This window comes from Phaethon lepturus, unplaced genomic scaffold (genome assembly GCF_000687285.1).
Source record: "Phaethon lepturus isolate BGI_N335 unplaced genomic scaffold, ASM68728v1 scaffold15003, whole genome shotgun sequence".
Taxonomy (NCBI): domain Eukaryota; kingdom Metazoa; phylum Chordata; class Aves; order Phaethontiformes; family Phaethontidae; genus Phaethon; species Phaethon lepturus.
Window position 1 is genome coordinate 106,843 of NW_010529878.1, and position 22,167 is coordinate 129,009.

A 22,167-nucleotide genomic window follows, 5' to 3' on the forward strand; every position below is an offset into this window, starting at 1 on the left:
TTATTCAGATAAAGTAACAGTGGAACTACCATATTAAACTGTAAAGTACATGACATACATAAGTGCAAGATGCCACTTCACTACACATTGGAATAAACAATACTGCAATTTCAGAGTAATAAATCAGAGACAGTTGCTGAGATGTAGAGACTGCCAGTAAGTACTAAAAATAGTTTCAGAGACACCGAATTCTAAAATGCATTAAATAAAAGTCTTTTCACCACATTGCTCAGAGAATGTAGGGGATAACCCAAAAATGTATTTTCTGGTGCTGGATTTATCAGGAAGACAACTTGTCATCGTCTTCCTCCTCCAGTGCTACTGATTCCTACTTACCCGAATCAGTAGAACAAATGCAAGATAAAAAGGAAGAAACATTTCCTTACTGTAAGGCAGTAATTTGACTCTAAAGTCAATTTTGAAAAGAAATCTCATGCTATCTGTGTGTATTGAAAGTTCTAGCATATAAACGTCATGACTTTCTATTTAATAAATTATATCCCTAAAACGAGAAAATCCCAGGTCTGGATCCACTCAGAGTTCTTTCCTGAGGTTAATTCAATCACTGCCCTAAAACAGATGTTTCCAAATAACAGTACACATACTGTTTGTGGTACAATAAAACTTCATAATATGCACACAGGAATTGGACCTTCCTTAGTGGAAAATATCGACAGCTTTTGGGCAACCAACATAATCTCAACTACCAAGGTGTCAATGTGGAAAACAAGAACTGAGAACTTTCCCTAGATTCTTCATGACTACTCCATCATGATAATAACCTCAGGTTAAAGAAACATCACAATGCCCACAGAATTAATCTTCCTTTGAGACACTTGCTAACAAAGACGGCATCTCTAAGCCACATACACGTTCGAACTAGGAAAACAGTTGCAAGAAAGCACCCTCTGGGGATGATAACACGCTCTGAATACTTCAATGAGAATTTTAGCCTTCATGTTCTAAAAATGTGATATAAACAACTGGATCTACCAAACCAAAACTATTAAAATAAAACAACCTAAAATCCAGCAAAAACGTAAGTTAACTTACGGCCACCCACTGGGAAACTGACCATCAACATAGAAAAGGAAACACACCTCCAAAAATTTAACTGAAACAGTCCTTAAACAATTTTTAACTTTGACACAAACACTTAGCCTACACCTTGATTTTTACACTTAATTTATATTTCTCTATTTTGAAGGGTTTAACATATTGTTAGAATTCTTGTGTATTAAGGTATTAAGCTATGAACAAGAGTTCAACTTCGTATGTTTATGAAGCAGTGAGATAAATGAACAGTTGATTTTGAAATCAAAACTTTTGTTAGGCACATTACTATTTTTAAAACATGCCTAGGTCATTCTACCAACTAATACATCTGTCATTAGACATCAAATTCACAGATACTGAAATAAGACAAAACAAGTACTCTTCAAGAAAGGATTGAGGCAATTTGTTCATAGAATCTGCAGGACTGCTCACTACAACAAAATATTCAGCTGTCACAGATTCACAATTGAGAGCCCCAACTCAAAATCCTAAGGTGACACTATAAAACTACTTGCGAAATTTGTTATGCATTCTACCTAGGGAGTCAAAACTCAACTTCCACCCTCAATTAACTTTATCATAAGACATCATAAGATGAGGCCTACTGTGGATATATATAAGAACCCATTATAAAATGTAAAATTAAATGAAATCTGTTTGGAAATTCAGCATTATGGCTTTTAAAAACACAGCAAAACCTAGACCAAATTAGTGAAAGTGAGTATGACAGCTGAAATGACAGAGCTTCCAAGAGGGCTAAGCATTATTGAAGTTTTTTCCTTATTATGCTCTCAGGTCCAATCTGATTAGTTCCAACAGCTGCCCAGTAGGAAAAGCCAACCACTCCTTCCATAGTAATATCCATATTAACATATCTCTTTAGTTCTCAGTGATTTCAGAGGCAGGTAGCACACAGCACTATAGCATGAGCTTGTGTTATTTTGATTTATAGTGATACTGAATATTTCAAATGCAAACCATGTCAGAAATTCCTGATCATCTCTATGTAAGTTACTATTTTAATGCCTCTTCTGATGTAAAAAAAAAACCCTAGTGTAAAAAAAAGAGAAAGAGGGAAATTCACTGTGTGTAACTGTTTAATTAGTCGGGTTTTTGTTAGAGGCTGTCCTGGTTTTGTCTGGGGTTCTGGAACAGAGTTACTTTTCTTCCTGATAGCTGGTATAGTGCTGTGTTTTGGGTTTGGGATGAAAATAATGTTGAGGCAATGAGTAAAAAAAAACAATTTTCTTTGCTACCTTGCTCATGAAAGTCAGTAGCCTGAGTATGCCTGTAGCATATGCTATGCTGCGACAAATACGTAGTTGACCTTCAAACTAATATTCGAAATAGTTTCTGAAAGACTTCACTCCTGTTTATAAGAACACTTCTAATATTACCTAAACATTAAAAAAAAAAAGAGCAATGAGGACACTGGCGGTCTTACCATTTCTTCTAGTCCTATGAATGTCAGATACGATTTACACATACCCCCCTCCACTTACTGTGAAAGTTTTCAAGCCTGGGAGTGAGATTTTCAACCAAATGGAATACTGAGTTATACGCTCATACACCAAATAATTCTAAAGTTATTATCAAAGCTAATCATAGATATGGAATCATCAAAAAAACCCATGTTTTAATTCCACAAAGGTACATTCGCCACTTAAAGAGCCTTGACTGTTCTTCCAGTTCCTTAACATGGGAAGACTCAGGAGAAAATCTTATTCCTTGAGTAGTCCAGTTTTCTGCCACAGCACAATAAATTCTTCTTATAATCTCTGGCCTTTACTTCTCATCTTAGCTCAAGAATATATATTTCAAGTATGAAGCAAATTAATTTCATTTCTACTTAATCTAATACAATGGACATGCTTATTTGTAAAAAATGTGTTTGCACAGTTTCTGACCATGAGCCTATGAAAAACTACATGTATTTTTAAGTAAAATAATAAAATTTAATTCCTTCATCACTCTATCCAAAACACATTTCAAAGACAGGGCTGTTTTCATAACAATGTCACCAGTGGACTGATGCAAGCAGAGGTTAAAATAAGTGCTCGCTACATGATGTAGTTTCTAACACTTCGCCCATATTCCAAATGCTCAAATTTTACAATTCACAATTTTTACAAAATAGGTTCAAAATCCAAATGGAGAAACTGCACATATGAAAAAAATCCAGGTAAAAATATCAGAACCATCACTTCTGGATAAGAAATCTGAGACTCTCAAATTGGTCGAAGCTCAGGATTAGCTTGGGAAAATAGGCTTGTACTGTTCTTAGAGTCTCTCAAGCCTGATTTCAAGCATTAGAGACAGGATACAAGATCCGATGAAACTCATTTTTGTCCAGCAAGGCCATTCTCAGGTCAAGTCAGCATCATTCCCATCACTTGGCTATAAGGAAACGTCACAGAAAGCAGAAATGACTCATTCACAACTACTCTGCAGGCCAGTAACAAAACCACAGTGAGCCATGGCTGAGAGTTCAGTAACCCTCAGAGATCACATCACCAGAGTACACAATACATGCGTTACAGAAAACACGAAAGCACAAATACTACTGGTTTAGATACCATCACAAAATGAGAACAGGATTTCAAGTTAACTGTACTCTTTTAGAGAACTGCCTAGGAAGTTTGAAAGAAGCCACCACTGTTTCTCATACAGCACTGCTCTAAATAACAAAAAACTTCTATTCAGATCGCTCTTTTATTCACTCCAAACTGATCTTTTATAGAAGTCATAAACATTGTAAATAATCATCCTGCCACCCATACACCACAGCACTAGAAGACTGACCATTGGAATAGTTTGTGTCCTTTCTATTTTTTTATTCAGACTCTTCAAACAATCTTTTATTTTTCCCTTCATGATCATGGAAATGCACACACTTTTGCCTTCTAGGACCCCATCCTTACAAGCAACATTGTTTGTGGGTTTTGAAACAGAAACACCACAGAAACAAAATAGATTCTATTGCTGTCATTGTTTAGTACTTAGCAGAAACAATTGGGCTGCCAGAGATAACAATTGGAGACTTTGAAAACAGAGACAAGGAAAGACTGAAAGGACAAAATTCTGGCTAAGATTCATATGTGAAAGCGTACAGCAAAGGTCTTAAAAGTCTTAACACAATCTGAATAATAACAAAAACATCAGAACCAGACATTAAAACACACACTAACTTTTTTTTTTCTTTAACTTTGTCAAAGGTCCCATTAGGCATTCAACTTAATTGCCAAGAACTCTGGATGAATCTGGCAGTTGAAGGTTTAAATTATTCCAATGACAATTTTTATGAGTAAGAGAAAACTACTCAACTACTTCAAAAGTTAAAAACCCCATAAAATTAATGTAAAATCTTACACAGAACTAGATAATCTGTAAACTTCAAGGAACTGATTCATGTTCTGGTGTTTTTACAAGCATAGCAAGTATCCTGGATATTCATCTTGGATGAGTATCTCATTTACGTGAAACAATGGAAGGTGTGCAACACTGATGGAAAGTAGGAAAGTTCTATCAATCTTTTATGGTCTACTGGTAAGACTGACTTTCAAACTACGGTATTCACACTTTGTGTTGCCTTTCCCTATAAGGGTCAATTCACCAACGGAAAATACTAATACATAACTGCCAGAATACTATTTTCAAGTCACATGGGAAACAGGATGGGGAACAAAACAGAAGCTACTACTTTGTTTATACCTTTAAATGTGCTACAACAAATAGGTTTGAAAAGTCCCTAATGGAAATGAGGATGAAAACTATACGGCAGGGGTTAAAGGGAACAAGAAAAAGTAATCTCAAAGTGAAAAAGCCATGTGATGTCCCATTCTGAAAAGAAGAGGAACATTCCAACTCAAAAGGGGGAAAAAAAACAAACAAACAAACAGAAAGTGTCAATTTGCTTGATAAAGCAAAGAGAAAAAACTACACTTACTTGACTTTGGAATATCAGCAATAACCAAAGCAATAATACACATCACATTAATAGAGGCAACAATTATAGCGCAATGTGAGAAAAATGTATTTCAATACTGACAGCTGATGACTCAGAATTCATTCCTTTTACCAATGTTTCTTTTTGTTTCTTAAAAATTGACTTAAATGCTCTTTGCTACATGTCCCAGCTTCAAAAGCTCTATGGGACTTCAGCATTCAGACCAATTGTATTTCTAGGCTAGGGAATATAAATTACTTTGTAATAAACCTTTCTTTTGCGAATAAAAATAACCACACTAATGCAGTCAAGTGCCTCGATCACGGTTGACACTCGATTTAAATGTATGTTTTGATAGCTGAAAGAATATAATTTTGGACTTACCTTTTTCTCCTCCCTGTACTTCCTCTTGAAAGGAAGAAAAATATTACATACAGTGTATTTGGGGGAAAACCAGCTAGGATTATTTGAATCTCTGTCACTAACATCAAGTATTAGAAAGCTAAAAGCAAAACTAAAATCAAGACCACATAATTATTGTAAAAGCTTTTTTAATATTTTAATTGTGTATCTTATGACAACTAAAACCACAAAAAACTCAAACTACGTCTCCTATTTCCAAAACATATCTTAAAAACTGGAAATATTCATCCTTCCCAAAAGCAAAGGTCAATGAAAAGTGAGTTGGACAAAAGAAAAATCTGAAAGTTTTGTGAATATTATCATTCACCTTTATTTTTTCCTTTACTGAATGTTCTGAAAATAGTAGGGTTTTTTGATCATCTCATACATATATGTGAAAAAGACAGCTATTCATTAATAACTTGGAATTGTTAATAATAACTGGAATAATTTTAGGATTTGCATGCAGTCTGCTGGAAGCCTAATTCAAGGTTTCTCATGATAAACATCCAAAATACAAGTAAGATTTGTATTGCTGCATCCATTACAATAATTAAAGGAAGCAGAAAAAAATAATACTTGCAAAAGTATTCTGAAAGCAGAGTTGTTAAGGATCCAAAGAATCTTTACAATCCATGCAGCAATAGAGAGTACAATTAGCTAATTTTCTTCTAGAACTTGCAATAATTATTTCTAATTTGAAAAAAAAAAAAAAGGTCTTTAAATATAGTATGTTTCATGCTTGGATGGTGATGGCTCTTGCTGCCTTTGGTAATAAGGTTCTTATTTAGTAATAAACAACTTTACCGACAAACTTTTTAACTAAGAAAATTATCAAAAAAATTAAAAATCCTCTTGGACTTTTGGATGTCTTTGGACCTCTTGGATGTCAGGTTCAGGTCAGTTTCACTAACATAATTAATAAATAAATGGTCTGAAATTCAGAAACCTATGTCAGGTCATTCTTCAAAGATAAAATAGGAGCCAAAGAGAAACATCTTCATTCATAGATACTGACTCTGAATATATAAAAATAATGCACCAGCCCAATGGCAGTAAATTCTCTGGGTATTCTGAAAAGGCTCCTACCTATTTCCTTTGTGACATACAACATATGAAGTATTTAAAATATTGCAGATTTTGAGACAGTAGTAAAGATTATGGCTGCAGTATAATTTGTCTTAAGTGCACTGTTAGCAACCTGCCAGAATAAAAGATGTCCTATATATAAATTTGTTAAACATATATAGTCTAAGCCACAGTTATTTCTTCTACTGCATTTGAGGAAGAGTTCCCAGAAGATGTAATTTGTTAGCACTGTTCTCACCTATCAGATCTGGGAAAAGATAACAGCCGGAAACCTAGAGGCCATATTTGATCCCTAAGTATTTTATGGGCCCCAATTTACGCAAAGCAGGTAGGACAGATCAGTTTTCAACAGCACAGGCAAGAGAGACACAATGAAATCATGTGACTTATCACAGAGTCAAGAACAGGCTTATACACCACTCACTGGATAGCTGCAAGATCAGCGTGTGTCCTGCTAGCTGTATTTGTCAGCTCAAAAAAAAAAAAAAAAAATAAAAAAAGACAAGTAAACAGTTACAAATAGTACTCCAGGAACAATGTATGAAGTAGTTATCTGTTATCTAAGAACTTACTAGTAAATACAGTAAAACAGACAGACATTTATGAAATGGCAATTGATGACTGCATGGGGATTCCCAGACCTAGCACTGAAAAACACAATAATCCAGAAAAACAGAATAACAGAGCAAGCGGCTCCATGGTACTTAGTTGCTGGCTGGGGTTAAATCACAACATCCACTGTGGCACAACCTAAATCTGTTACCATTTTAAAAAACTGCAAACAACTTATTGTGGTAAAGCTCCACAACTACAAGTAAGCAAACAGCTACTACCTTGTTGGAATGACACACAGGTTAGGGAATTATGAAAACAACTGCAGACAGGAACATGTGATGAAATCTGAGGTCCTTAAAATTCTTGCAAGTTTCCTGAAAAATCATCATCAAGTCATGAAAATTTAGCAGAGATCTGCCAAATTTCTTCACTCTTCTCCATCCTTGCACTTTTCATTACAATGTAAGGCATCAAGAACGTCTTAATGCACTGGGAAAGCACACAGTGGTGTTATCATCTTCACCCGAGTACTTCAGTGTCAAGTTTGGGGTTCATTTCTATATACAGTTTTCAAAATGGTTCTAATTTTAAAAACTGTATATATGGGTTAAACAATGATCAAGAGCTGTGTTTGTAACTGATAAAAACATTTACTCCTCAAAAGCACTGATAAATTTAATTCATTTCAGACTGTGAAGGTATGGATTTTTCAAAGACTGAATTTCAATGTTAAGATTGTCATGAAGAAATGTAAACATAGCTGTAACAATTACAACTTCAATTTAATTTTTTTTTATTTACGTATATTTTAAAATATAGCCCCCAAGGAAAAGTGTGAAATATGTTGAGACCTAGTGTACACTTCCTCTATCTTAATTCAAATTAATTTTCCAAGTAGTGACATACTTCTAACACAAGAAACCTACATGCAACTGTAACAACAGCATACTCTGTACTGATACCCAATTGAAGCTGTTGTCCTCCTGCTTACATCTTGTAGAAAGTAGAAAATAGAGAAAGTAAAATCAAATAAATAGTTTCTTACCCTCTGAAACCAAGGAGGATTTTGTGACAAGCATAACATGAGGAAAAATTAAAGACTGAAGGCACCTTCTACTGAAATCAAATGAAGTCTTGATCAAGCCACCAGTAAAACTCAATCATGGCTTCAGTTTTAGCTGTCAGAGAGATATTCCTAGAGAATTTTACTGTTTTTCTGCAGTATTCTGAAATATTTAGCGAATAATTTTTGCAATTAACTGGTGGAAAAAAAACTCATCTTCCATGATCCTTCAGCACTTTTTAAAATATTTTTAACTGTCCACATTCACATGCTTCATAACCCTCACAAGTCTCAAATTCTCTTAAGCCACACTTATTTTGAGCTAGAAACACTGACTTGTTTCTTTCCTCTAAGTAGTTCATAAGATATAGCTATCTGAAACCAAGTAAGTACACACCCCCCCCATCCTCCAAGTAACTATCACCAGCATCTAAACCTAAAAAGGGCAAAAAAGTTTTCAGTATACTGTTGCTTATGTGAAACCTTCAAAGACCTTCAGAATGTTCAGTTAATGAGTGAGTTTACTTTAGAACTTGTAACATACAAATGGCATATGGAAAATGTTATTTCTGCCATCTATTGTACACCTGTATTCAATTCTGATATTGCATTAGAAAAAAAACCCAAAATTAAGTCAAGTTTGGAAAAGCCAGTTGAACATGAAATAAGAGTTAACTTATTTTGAACATGACAGTTAATACTTTTCTACAAATTTTCCTCAGAAATTAATTACATTTTCATTGTACAGTAAAAATAAAAATTCACATTAGGATACTTCAATGTAACTACTTAAAAATATGGCACACTTTTTGTAACTTGGTTTGACATTACATATTTGCAGTTCCAGCATATATGCAAACCAAACTATAATTTTATTGAGATACAGGGGGATTTTGTTACTGCTTTTATTGTGGTTTACTCTTGAGAGCATTATAGGTTGTGTAATTGCCAATTTCTTTCTATATAAATTAAACTGAATTTTTTAGTCAATGAATTTTGGGAAAATATTAATTTCCAGGTATTGTCTATAGTTGGTTTCAAGAGGACTATGTAAACAAACCCTTAGTCTATTATGGTCAGAAAGCATCACCACATCTGTGCTAACTAGCATACTGATCTGTCTGAACATCAGCAAAAGATAGTATTCATGTAAGGTAGATGAAGATCTCTGACAGATTTATGCCTTCCAGCTTGAGTCTATCATCCTTCCCACACAGAGACATGCTAAGTTGTATATTCTTGTTTCATGACAGCTAGTGTGAAAATCAGAGCCCTGAATGCAAAAAGATACCCCAACTTGTCCCTCACCCTAACTCACTGAGCTTACCATGCCTGGAAGCAAGACTTTCTCCTTCAGTCTTCTGACAATCCCCCAAAGGGATGTCAGGACAATGGAACATGACAGTTTTACAGTAATAACGCCATCAACCACCCTCAAGGAGCCTTGTATCAACCAGGAAGCAATGACTGTGACTCTTGACTCACTACCACCAGTCAGTAGCAGAGTTTTGTCTACTTAGAGACTCTAATTCACAACTGTAGGAATGCAAATCAGGTATTCTCCCCTTTAAAAAAAAATCAGACCCAGTGACTTTTTTAAAACAATGTTCATAGATGACCACTTATCTCTCCAGGTATTTCTAGACAATATTTTTATCCTACTACAAAACCTTCTCATAAGGATTATATACTTCGATATTGAAGTAGGCCTACAAGAAAGCTGAATTTCTATGAACTTCTATGTAGCTGAAGACTAACTTTCAAATCTAGCCCTGTGGCACATTACTACTTCATGAGTAGAATAAAACAGAGTAAAACAATCCTAAATTACTTGGAAGGTAGGTGCATCAAGATTTAACAGAAATCTGCAATGGCACTTCAACCTCTGCAAATGTGTACTAAAGGAAATAAGTCTTATGAACAACACCTATTTGTGAAGTTGGCCCATCTCAGCAAGTAGTATTCATAGCCTTCAAGGGACTGCTGATATCCTTGTTACTTCAGACTGTAATCATCCACATCTCAGTGGAAAAGACAAGGAGAGGGAACAACCCATGTGAAAAAAACAATTTTACAACATTAAACAAATACACTGATCTTCTAGCAGTAACAGGGAAAGGCAAAGATATTTCAGTTCTGACCTATTCCCCAATGCCACTGTGGACTTAGGAAGAACGTAATCAGCATTATTCAAAAGACAGCCTGTCTCTCCTAGAAAACCTCCCTTTTCTAAGGGGCAGCTAAAAGTTACCTTAGAAAGACAACATGTCCAACTCTCCATATTTATTAAATGACAGACACTAGAGGGTGACCTTAGAGCTTGACTGGAGCACAACTCCAGAGGAAAAAAATTCCTAAATCCATTTCTGAGCTCCCTAAACCTATTAGCTTCCCCATCTATGCTGGCACATGAAATGGGAAAGAAGACACAATACCGTTCTGCAAATATATGAAGTATAATCCATATGAACCATTACTATGAAGACAGAAGTTAACCTGTCCTGCAAAGTTATGCTGAATGAAATCCCTATGCTAATTCAATGAAGGGACTCTGAAGTAAGAAAAACCAGCCACTGCTCCATCCAAGCAGAAACTCAAAATCTTAGTCTAAGCTACATGTCTGTTGGAGGGGGAAAAAAAACCCCACACACAAAACCAACAAAAAACAACAAAAAAACACACTCAAATGCTTTTTTAACATGCATCTTCTTTCCGTCTTGTAGATAAGCACTGTCAAATCTAGCTTTTTTTTCTTTAACAAAACCATTATTTCTCAGTTTTAGCTGCAAATATCTAAGTACTATTGTTACCTGGGACATCAATATGCATGTAATTGATTTTTGTTTCACTGTCAATGAATCTTGAAATATCACTGACCAACTATGCTTTCTCCAGTGACAGGAATGAAATACTAAGTAATTGTTGTTATTTTATCAGGAAGTCAAGAAATTTCCTATCTGAATCATGTATTTTCCTAAGTATATATGTCTGTAAAATGAAAATTCTTGGGATCTCTAATAGCCATCTTTTACAATTCAGCCACATGTCCCTTATGGAATTACTATAAAGGGTTGCTAATAAAAAAAAAAATTAGAAAATACAAAAATACTTTGCTACTAGTGGGTTACCATACATTTACAAAGTATTTTTGATAACAGGAAGAAAATGAAGTTGGAATTTACCTAATTTTATTAATGTCTAACTGCAATATTAAGACCTGACAATATTAATAAATGTGTGCTTACGTATTTGTGCAACACATTAACAAATGTGTTACAAAAAGCTTTATCTTGGCAGTTTTTTCCCAGAAGGCAGATGTTGATAACAATGACCCAGGCTTTCTGTGACCTATTTAAAGAGTCAATACAGTGTCCTCTCATGCTGCTGAAGCCTACACAGAAGAATCATCCACATAAATTTCAGTATGATTAGCTGTGGGATGCTCCCTCATTCAAACACGATTTGAGACTACAAATGAGGGTTGCTGCTTCAGCTTCCACTTCAAGAAATGAAAGCATTAAAAAGGACAAAAATGAGAGGTTCAAGCAGTAGATGATGATTGGTGAACACCTGTGTTAAGAAAAATGTGAGTCTGTGTCACCGTGGACTGAGTTTGCAGGGATGTTAACCATGCTTTCTTCCTTTCTATGTACTGAACAACTCAGGATGGTATTGGTGCAACATTAGAACACAGACAGGGCACAGGAAAGTTTTGTTTTCCTCCTCAACTGTGTTTTTGACTATCAAATTTGTGCCGCTGCTTATGATATGATTATCAACAATGATTTCATTAATCTGACTCTTGTGTTCTAATTACAAATCTAGTCTCACTCTGTAATTTTGATTTAACTATCTTCCTAGCTTTCACTTTACATAAAACATATCTCCTTCTAGTCTTGATTTTCATAAACAGTGACATTACTTACTTGATCCAGAACTACTGTAAGGCTCAAAAATAACCTAGTTGCAAGAGTAGGCTTGAAATATGATGAAGATTTGTGATCTCACTCTTCTACGGGTCAAGGAATTGATAAACTGCATCAAAAAGAAGGGGAAAGCTTCTATTGAAAGACATCACAAGAAATCATCTACAGTTGCAAGAGGTAACTCTCCTCATCATAGGCAAGACTGATGTGTTGTGAGACTGAGTAAGAATTTATTTTGTCAGGTTACAGAAGTATGAACTGACAGCCACCAGAAGATTATTATATTATTCTAAAACGAATGCACCAGCTGCTTCTGATAAGTAAATACAGGAAAATTACTGTAATAGGTAAAAGTAATGGAACTATAACAGTAACACCAATTTAATTTCCCCCCAAACCGCCAACAGATTAAAGCAACAACCTATTAGCGCACAGGATTAGCTCACAGGAGAAAATGCTCTGCTCCTGTAAGAGCAAAGTTATGCTTTCACTCTAGTCCACTGCTAACCAGGTTGCACCTATGCAACATCTAGTGTATATGGTATACCTAGTTCACAAGAAGCGCTAAGTAATTAATAAAAAGAAATTTAATTTAAAACATGCACTTATGTGAATCCTGTTGGAAGTATGCATGTGATTCTTCATTACAGTGCTCCAAACTGGAATTCTATTCAAAATCTGCTCTGAAACAGCTCCCCTTTTTAACATCTAAGAGAACAAAGAAAAGTTTCACACTAAAATCTCCACAGTCAAAGCAGAGGCCTGTGACACTTTGTAAATTCTAAGTGTATTAATCAGGTTATACTAAATATTAGCTTGCCTTGAACTCAAATAAGTATATTGAAATACTGTTAACAACAGCATGTAAGTATTTTTAACACTGTGGTGATATTGCCAGACACAATGGACATTTTACATCAGTATGTTAGCAATGTGAAACATCCTGAAGAAGTGAACAAAGACCTACAGGCTTAGCTACCTACCAGGGTTAAAACAGAACATTAGTACTTGTAAATTCATCCTTAATCAGAAATCACCGCCTATTAACATTTAAGTTCAAAATCTGCTCTTGTAACCTGCTGTTTGTTAAACTACTTCTGTTTATGAATGCCTGTCTCTATTTTGCCCCTATAATCCCCAGTTTATACTTTAAGCAGTTATCTCAACTGAGACAAAATCATTGTTTTTCCATCTGGTCATTGATTTCTCTGAACTACTTCACTATCTGTCTTAGCTGCCTCTTTTACCACCTCCTACTATCAGTGTTATGCCATCTTTCTGCCCAACCTGGACTTGGAGCTATTTCTCATTCTAGATTCTTTTTCTTTTATTTTTAAATCATATCTAGTTAAGTTCCCCTCCCTAGTCTTTTTCATATCAAACACTGTTTACCATCTGCCATTTGAGCCCTGAGTGTCATCCTGTCTGTGATCAGCTTTGGGCACCTCAGTAGAGAAACACAAACTTTTATAATGCTACACACAACAATTTCTTTGCGTAACAGCAAGAGGCCCTGCATTACTGTTTCCTAGAAACTACTTTTTTGGAGGGGAAGAATTTCATGTAATGTTAAAGCATCACTACTTTTAAACAATTCAATATTTATAAACTTCTACTAGAGCAACTCTTTGGCAATTACTAGTGCTATTACATTGGCTGGGTGGAAGACATTTGCAAATCGTTGCAACTCATTTTCTAAGCAAGGAAACAATAGGTACAATTCAAAAGCTATCCAAGAGACATGTTTGGATCTTCCTCTAAAAAAAAAAAAGCCACACAAAACCACTGCCTGCCTTAGAACTTGTCCTCCACATAACTCCTAAGTAAGTCTTACAAGAGGAAATGCAGAGGTTAAGTAAAACTGCTGTCTTTTTAGAGTTCATACACTTCAGACAGAATATAGTTGAACCACAGACATTCAGAAAATTTTTAAGTTGCAGTACCATGAAGCAGTCGCATATAAGGAAGTTACTTTCTATTGAGAAACATTTTGAGAAGATGCAGGCAGGCAAAAAATACCTGAATACTAATTTATGTGGTAATTAAAAGTGCTCTCTTGTATACTTGTATTAAGTATATCAACTCCTGTGTTACAAAACTTCCAAGTAATGCTGATCCAAAAATACAAGAATACCTTTTTTATGATGTTTGTTTTCTTCTATTTTAAAAGGATTTTTAGAAAGAGGCAGGAGATAAAAATAACATGAAAGTAAATTACCTATTTCACAAAAGAAACTGAATACAACCTTTTCCCCCCTGCTTTGAGAGGGGCAGTAAGGCAAGTGTAATAAATTGAGAAAATATTGTAACACATGAATGTTGCCTTCCCAAAGAGATACAGAGTTGCTGATAATGTGCTAAAGACTGTCCTGATTCTGCAATAACTATCCAGCTGAGTTTGTAGTGAGAAGTTTATTCTTTTTCAGAAATTGTTGTGACAAAAAATATCTATCTTCTGGTGAAATAGGCCTAGCTTCACACAGACAAGCACCACATTTTAGCTAAACTTTTTAAAAAAGTGAAATATAACCAAAGAACTTTCTCTTCATTGCACCATTTGTAAATTTGCTATTACTTTCTCTAAAATACAGAGCAGCACATTTCATTTCGTTGATGCATGCATACTAAAGCATCAGCCTCTGTGCTTCCATGAAGTGACCTGCATATCTTGTCCTCTCACACTCCTCTGCCATCCTCCAAGTACACAGCCGTGCACATCATGTTCATATCTGGTGCTTCCCAAAATTCCCCACAACACTGTCATTATCATCCCTGCCGGACTCATCCTGTTCAGAAGGGAAGACAGTTCCATGTGCGGCAGCTTACCCACTCTTTTATATACTGGTTATAAAGGGAAGGAAAAGATCATATCACAAGCCAGAAGACATTAGTATCTTCAGAATACACCCCAAAGACAAGCATAGGGTAACGCACACGACAAGTGCATTTTGGGAGAAAAGGCAAGCAGCATCATCCTTGTGAGCCTGTCACCTCCCTCCTACTATTTCAGTGTTACCCAGGAAAGAATTCTCACACACCATCACTCATCCCTTCATTTTTCATCTCCTTATTCTTCCCCAGTGACAGATGGATCTTTGTATATGCTACGTTCCCCGCCTGCTCACCAGAATCCTCCATTTCTACTACTTTTTCCTCCCTCTTACATGATCACTTTTGGTATTAACATTGTAAAAACCACGAATGGAATAACAACTGGACATTACTATTCCAAACCGTGTCTGCCTTCTTAACCTGCTTCTTGGTTTTACAGATACTTTCCAAGGTATGTGAAATTGCTGGCTTATGTAAAGGCAGTGGATCCAGAACTCAAAAAGTACCTGACCAACAGACATGCAAGAGGCAAATGTAATTAATTCATTTAGGAGATCTGTCTACAGGACTGTGATTTTACAAATTATTTCAGCTGCAGCACATCTAGCAGAAGAACTCAGAACTTCCAGTCCATACCAGTGTGTGTTCATTTACATCATCTTTCTTTCCCTTATGTGGCAAAAGCAGTTTTTCAGACACTTGAATGAACATGTAACTGGATTTCTTTTTATTTCTCCCTCCCCCTCAAATACTTAAAAATAGTAATACAATAATAATAAAGTATTTGCACATCTCTTAATGAAACCTGGGTCTCTGGCAGACCATCTCTTCTCACATTAGCTTTTTAGACAAGGCCTTACGCCCTACACTACTTTTGGTACAGAGCTGTGGCTTCTGTTTCAGATGAGCTCCCACTTGTGTGATACAGATATGCTATCATTCTGCTGATCTGTCACATTCTGTTTCTGAACACACAGTCCAAAAATAAACTCATAGAACAAGACTGCTATTGTGGGGATCTGAACCGTTGCTCACTCAATCCCAGGGACTCACAATTCTGCTGTTTTCTATTTGTTTCTTTTCCTAGAATAACAGCATATTTCTCTCAGATATATTAACTAACATTTCTCTATTCACACTGTGTATTATTTTGCCACTGTCCTGGGTTCAGACAGGAGAGAGCTGGTTTTCTTCACAGAAGCTAGTCTGAGGCTGTGTTTTGATTCTGGGATGAGAAACTGTTGATAACGTGCTGATGTTTTGGGTTGTTGCTGAGCAGTCAAGGACAGGCCAGCTCCTCATGCTGGCCTGTTAACAAGGAGGCTGGGGGTACATGGGGAGCTGGGAGGGGACACAGCCGGGACAGCTGACCCAGGCTGGCCAAAGAGATATTCCCTACCGTACAACATCATGTCCAGTACATAAACTGGAGTTGGCCGGGGGACGGGAATCGCTGCTTGGGGACGGGCTATCAGTCACCAGGTGGTGAGCAATCGCTGCATTGGGCATCATTTGTTCTTGTACATTCCTTCGTCGGTATTATTATCGTTGTTATCATTGTTGTTTCCTTCTCTCTTTCTGTCCTATTAAACTGTTTTTATCTCAACCCACGAGGTTTTTTTGCCCAATTCTCTCCCCCGTCCCACTGGAGGAGAGGGGAGTGAGCGAGCGGCTGCGTGGTGCTTAGTTCCCAGCTGGGGCTAAACCACGACAGCCGCATTTTGTCTGTAGCCCTGGCTTTTTTATTTTCTGCTGCCACTGTTGTTTATTTAATATGCTATTATTCATTCCTCAGATTCTCATTTAAAACGCCAACTAAAGATTGCATGCTACTGGACAGTTCTGGTTCGCTATCTGAAGTTAAAAAAAAAACCACTAAAAAACAACACATGTAGATCTGTCTCCTCTCAGTATAACCTAGGAACTTGAAGGTTTTTAAGAGCTTACTAAAAGACCTCAAATATTGTAGTAAGTTCTTGAAAAGTTTTAAACTCCTAGGCTACACTGACAGCAGACAGATATATGCGGTTTGGGTTGTGGTTTGGGTTTTTTTTGACCGCTAACCAGAGTGTCCAGTGAGATGCAGTTTTCTGAAAGAGATTTTTATGTCTTTGTCACTAGTTAGTATCCACACTGCTACAACTGTTTCAGGTTGTAAGCAATATTAAATGAAAGAGGAAAACATAAACCCACTGCAAAATATTGTTGCACTCAGTGCTGTCACACTGGTGACAGTAAGAACACATCTTCACTGGTCCAAGAAGACTGTTAGCCAAAGTGTACAAACAATATGAATGCTGGTGGACAATTGATTAAAACATGCATATCTGTGTACCAGTATGATGACATATACACATACGTGAACAGCTCTCCACAAAGTGAAGGTATGATGCACTAGAATGCACTCAGTGGTATAGATTAACTTTCCAAGACAGGTATCTGCAGTGTACCAGTACAGTGGTACACAGCTTCGTAATTCTAATGGGTTGATGAGGAATGGCAACGTTTGTGGGAATACAGCAACACAGACAGCAACACAGAAGCATGGAAGTAACCTACCTTGAGGAGTTCATAATGTTGAATACCATTCACACCAATGTCCGGATCGATGGCAGATGGGACAGAATAGCGAGAATTAATTGCTGTGTTTTCAGGTATAGAGATGTTAATAACCGTGGAGGGGAAGAGGGGGGCATTGTCATTTATATCCTCTATTAGGAATCTGATCTTGACCAGTCTGAAAACTTCATCAGGCAAAACAGCAACCTCCACCTCATAAAAGCAGCGATTCTCACTAAAGATGCCAGAGCACAGCTTCTCTCGGTCTATGCGATTTGCAGTTGTGAATATCTCACCAGTGTTCTCCTCCACCCGTACTAATGGTACATCCCCAGTCTTATACACAAGTTTGAACTGTAGCGGTGAGGAAAGGGCCACATCCGGGTCCAGCGTTAGGTTGAGATCCTTGAGCAAATTGCCAATGAGGACATTTTCAGGCAGTTCTTCTCGCACGGTATAATTCTTCTCCTGTGCCCCAGATTGAAATACAATACAGGCTAATAAGACTGCCAAGAGGTAGGTTCCAGACAGCAAGTCCATCTCCAGAATGACTAATGAATATTCGTGTAGAACACCAAAAGAAGCTGGAAAAAGGAAAAGAAAAAAAAATTCTTTAAAATTTACAGAATATTGTGTTCTTAAAGTTACAGAGACATGGAAGGAGTACCTTTCCTATAGCAACCCTATTAGCAACACAATATTTGACTCAACCCTTCATAAAATGTATAAAATTTCTCGCTTTCTTTTTTTTTTTTTTTTACTTAAAACCATTTACTAAACACTGAGGTAAGATTCTTAGAACTGGATCAGAGTGAAAGAACAAATACATACAAAAATCCCTATTTCCAACATGAGATTTTCCTTTTGAGCCCTCTGACACATTGTCCTCATTTTTTTTGTTTCCAAAGAAAAAAGCAGGTAAGACATTTACAAGCAGCCACGTGTTGAGAAGCAGATCTTTTTATACTGCTTGCACAGAGGTGGGAAACCAAGAACATTTGTCTTCATTTTTGTCCAAGTTTCGCATGCATAAAATTATGGAGTATTATGTTAATCGTAAAGAAGTCTGGCTACTTTTATACAGGAACTTAAACAGGCAAGAAAATGTTACCTAGTTATCAAGATGGAGTTTGGTGAACTTCAGCCCACAATGGATAGAAATCTGTCTAACACAGGGACACCAATACTGCAGTCCCTTTATTTAAGATTACAAGATCTGACCTGATCTTTGGAAGTAAACATAAATACCAGCACTCAATTCACTGAAATTTGGATTATATATGTAAAACCACAAGAGCAGTGCACAAATTCCAACACAGAAAGAGAACAGCAAAATACTGAAAGTTTTCCATGTGAAACTAAAGCTAAAAGATTTTTCCTGGAAGGAATAGTAAACTTGTAACCGTCTTAGTTCCCCAACTGCCCACCATATTGCCAGATAATCTCCATTCGGATACTTGTCATTAAGTTCCAAGACAGTTGAGATCTCTCCTGCTTTCTTTCATTTTAGGAAAAAAAAGAAAAGAGAGAGAGAGAGAGACCATGCAGCAATAATTTCGCACCTGGTATGTGACAACATTTAATACATCTCCTGGAGAATGAACTGTAAGAAATTTCACAGAATTTTAAATCTAGTGGTCTGCCCATATATGAGCTACATACTCCGAGATATCAATACCTTTGAAGATTTGTTCTGGACTGCAGAAAAGAAAAATTCATACTTTTCAGCCTAGGTTCTGAGTAACAATGTATTCTCTTCTCGAGATTGTTAACAATCTCAAGACAGACAGAAGTAGAATGGGATGACTTACGGGTACACACAGATATCTATGTACCTACAGCCTCCAGCTGAGAACTTTTAGAGAAAAAAACCACACGATGGAACTCCATGTATAGAATATGCTGCTTTGCCTAATCTTTGCATAATTCTGCTCTTCCAGAATTTATTATAATCTAGGATAGCATTTCTGCAAGGTAGATGTTGAAGAGTTCCATCTAAAATCATTTTTTTCGTTACTTTTAGCTCCTACCAGCTTCGCATCTGTTTCAAATATACTTGTACTCGGTCATCTACAATCTTTTCATTGCACAGGTAAAAATGTAATTTTTTTCCTGCCTTTTCTGATTTTATTCATCCTGTCATAGCATAGATCGATTTACTCCTGCAGATCAAGTTGCAGTGGTTGAAGAAATTACTGAAGCCAGCAATTATCTTCACCCATTGGTTACTGTGTTTCAGCAGTACCATTTTCAGGGCAATTTAAATTAAAAAATTTGACTTTGCAGTGAAACAGATTAGGAACACTTAATATTGCTATCCTATTTCAACTCTGCAACCTGGTTTTGCTTGGGAGTAAGTAACAGATAAAGAACATTCTAACTAGATCTGCAAAGTGTATCTTTCCACGTCAGCATGATTTAACTGTAAAGCATTTTCTGGCTTTATGATTATACAGAAGGAGCAACATGAAATAAAAAATCCAATCCTGCAAGTCTTCACTTATGAAAAAAGGGATTGCTCACTGAAGTAATTCAATTAACCTGAATGAGACTGCTGACATGGGTGAGAACTGGATATGCAGTTTATTTAACATAGTTACTGCATTACCTGCGGTATTTTAGTAATTCACTGACTTATTCGCAGTACTTTAATAATTCAGTACAAGGCACAATACAACACTAAACAGACATTCAGGAATGAAGAAACAGTGTAATACAAACAGCCATTTTATAAATCCATTATAATATTAAACTCTAAATATGTAAATAAGGATGTCATCAGCAGATACTGATTATCATTAATGGTAACACTATGGTAGCAGCATGAGTTTAATGAAAGAACTGTGGTGATACTGTACAAATATACTAGTTTGTTTATTAACTGTCTTATATTTCTGTAAATACATCTCCAGTATTTGTCACCCACTAAGGTAATTGCCCATGTACATTCAACCTGCAGAACTCTCTTATTTCAGGAAAGGACATTTTTGTATCCACTGTTATTAAGATAAATAGATTTACATTATTTCCATGCAAAACACCAATAAAAATTTATGGTTTGCAATGAAGAACTGATATTTAAACGCTCCCCTCAAAACAAAAGTTTCAGAAATGGTAGCATGTTCCATATATACTGGAAAGCAGTACTCTCCCACTTTTTCTTCTCTATTAGAAATTAAAATGAAAAATTACAAAACAGGTAAAAACAACTTCACATCCTGATGTTTACAGAGCAATATTTTAAATTTACAGTTAATTTCTGAGAGGAGGAAATAAAATAAAAAAACAACCATAATTATAAACAAAATTCCAGTCCCTATCCCAAATTCTTCTGCGACAACACTGATGTAAGGATTGCCTATAAATTAAATAACAGAAAGATATCGTATAGTCATGCATATACATCTTCCAAAAAAAAAATCTCATGATAAAAAAGTCTTTTTATTAACAAGGTTATTAATGTTATACTGTTCCTCTCTCTAGTTTTGAAGATACAGGGAATTTATTCACACTCAAAACAAAGGTTTGTGTTTCACCTATCAAGTTTTACAAAGCCATGTGAGGATGAACACTGAAATAGAACAGTCTAAAGAGTTAATTTATATTAAAATAACTTACAAGAATTCCTATAAGCCCAGTTATAACTGCAGTGGAATTTCTAGGGACTATAAAATAACAACAGCTTGACTCAAAGAGGTTTGTCAAGAAAATTGCAGGGTGGAACTTCTTAGTATTGCATTACTACGCGTATTTTTATTTACTTTTTAATATTGTGGCATATTAAAGAACATACATTAAAACATGGAAATAATACAACAGTGTTGTTGTAAACCATGTAGGATAAGTGCTAACATGACTTTTTGTAACGTCTTTTACTGCCGTTGGTTTTCCTGAACTACCGAAGGGTATAAACACATAATAGGTAGCATTATGAGTTTTAACAGAAAACCAGTCTCAAAGTAGACAAGTCATCAATGATGATTTATACTTCCTGAACTTCTGTAGAATACACTATTTTTAAATGGTCTTCACCTGTCTTTCTAAACAATTCTAGGAACAGTTTTGAACCTTTAAAAACTGTTCTAGAGCTCTAGACCATTAAGGGCAAAAAACCCTCAACGTGACTCAAGTTTGCTACTTAGATATATAGTGAAACTTCTTATGCCACAGGGAAAGTGTCGTTCTTAAAGCAACCTATTTATCTATTCATAGCTGTATGTTGTCTGTCATTTGTGCCATAGCACTGATAGGAATACTATGGCAACAGCAAAGCAAAGAAAGAGCATGAGGTACTTTCTAGCAACCAAGCATCATCCTGAAAGACATTTATGAAATCAGAGTATCTCTAATGACATACAATATTTAATGTCTCTTATATTTGTCTCCATACCATAAATATACATACTGTAAAATGGGAAAAAATATAAATACAAAACCAAAAGCAAAATGAAAGGCTAAAGAAACTGCAAAGGGAAATGGCAGAGTCAGACAAACCAGGACATTGAGAGAAATTGTCAAAAGAGTGAATGTGTATGTGTACCATGTGAATGGTAACAGATGGTGGAAAAAGTTAGAGGTGAACTAAGACAGACAAGATAAAAATACAAAAAGGAAAAAAGAAAGGGACTGACCAGAAAGGCAGTCAAAATACAGCGTGTGGAAACAGGCTTTCCTGACAACTATAGAGGTAAAAAAAAAAAAAAAAAAAAAAAAAAAAAAGGGAGCCCAAATAAAAAGGA

General features: G+C 35.9%; 1 protein-coding gene across 1 annotated transcript in view; it reads right to left on the reverse strand.

Moving 5' to 3' along the window:
* Nucleotides 1-18,008, reverse strand: part of LOC104618477 (protocadherin-11 X-linked-like) — a 35,419-nt gene extending 17,411 nt beyond the window's left edge. Inside the window, exon 1 of the mRNA XM_010284081.1 lies at nucleotides 17,429-18,008. Coding sequence (XP_010282383.1) covers nucleotides 17,429-17,968 — 540 coding nt within the window. The 5' untranslated portion in view covers nucleotides 17,969-18,008. The remainder of the gene's footprint in view (nucleotides 1-17,428) is intronic.
* Between the last annotated feature and the right edge of the window lie 4,159 nt (nucleotides 18,009-22,167).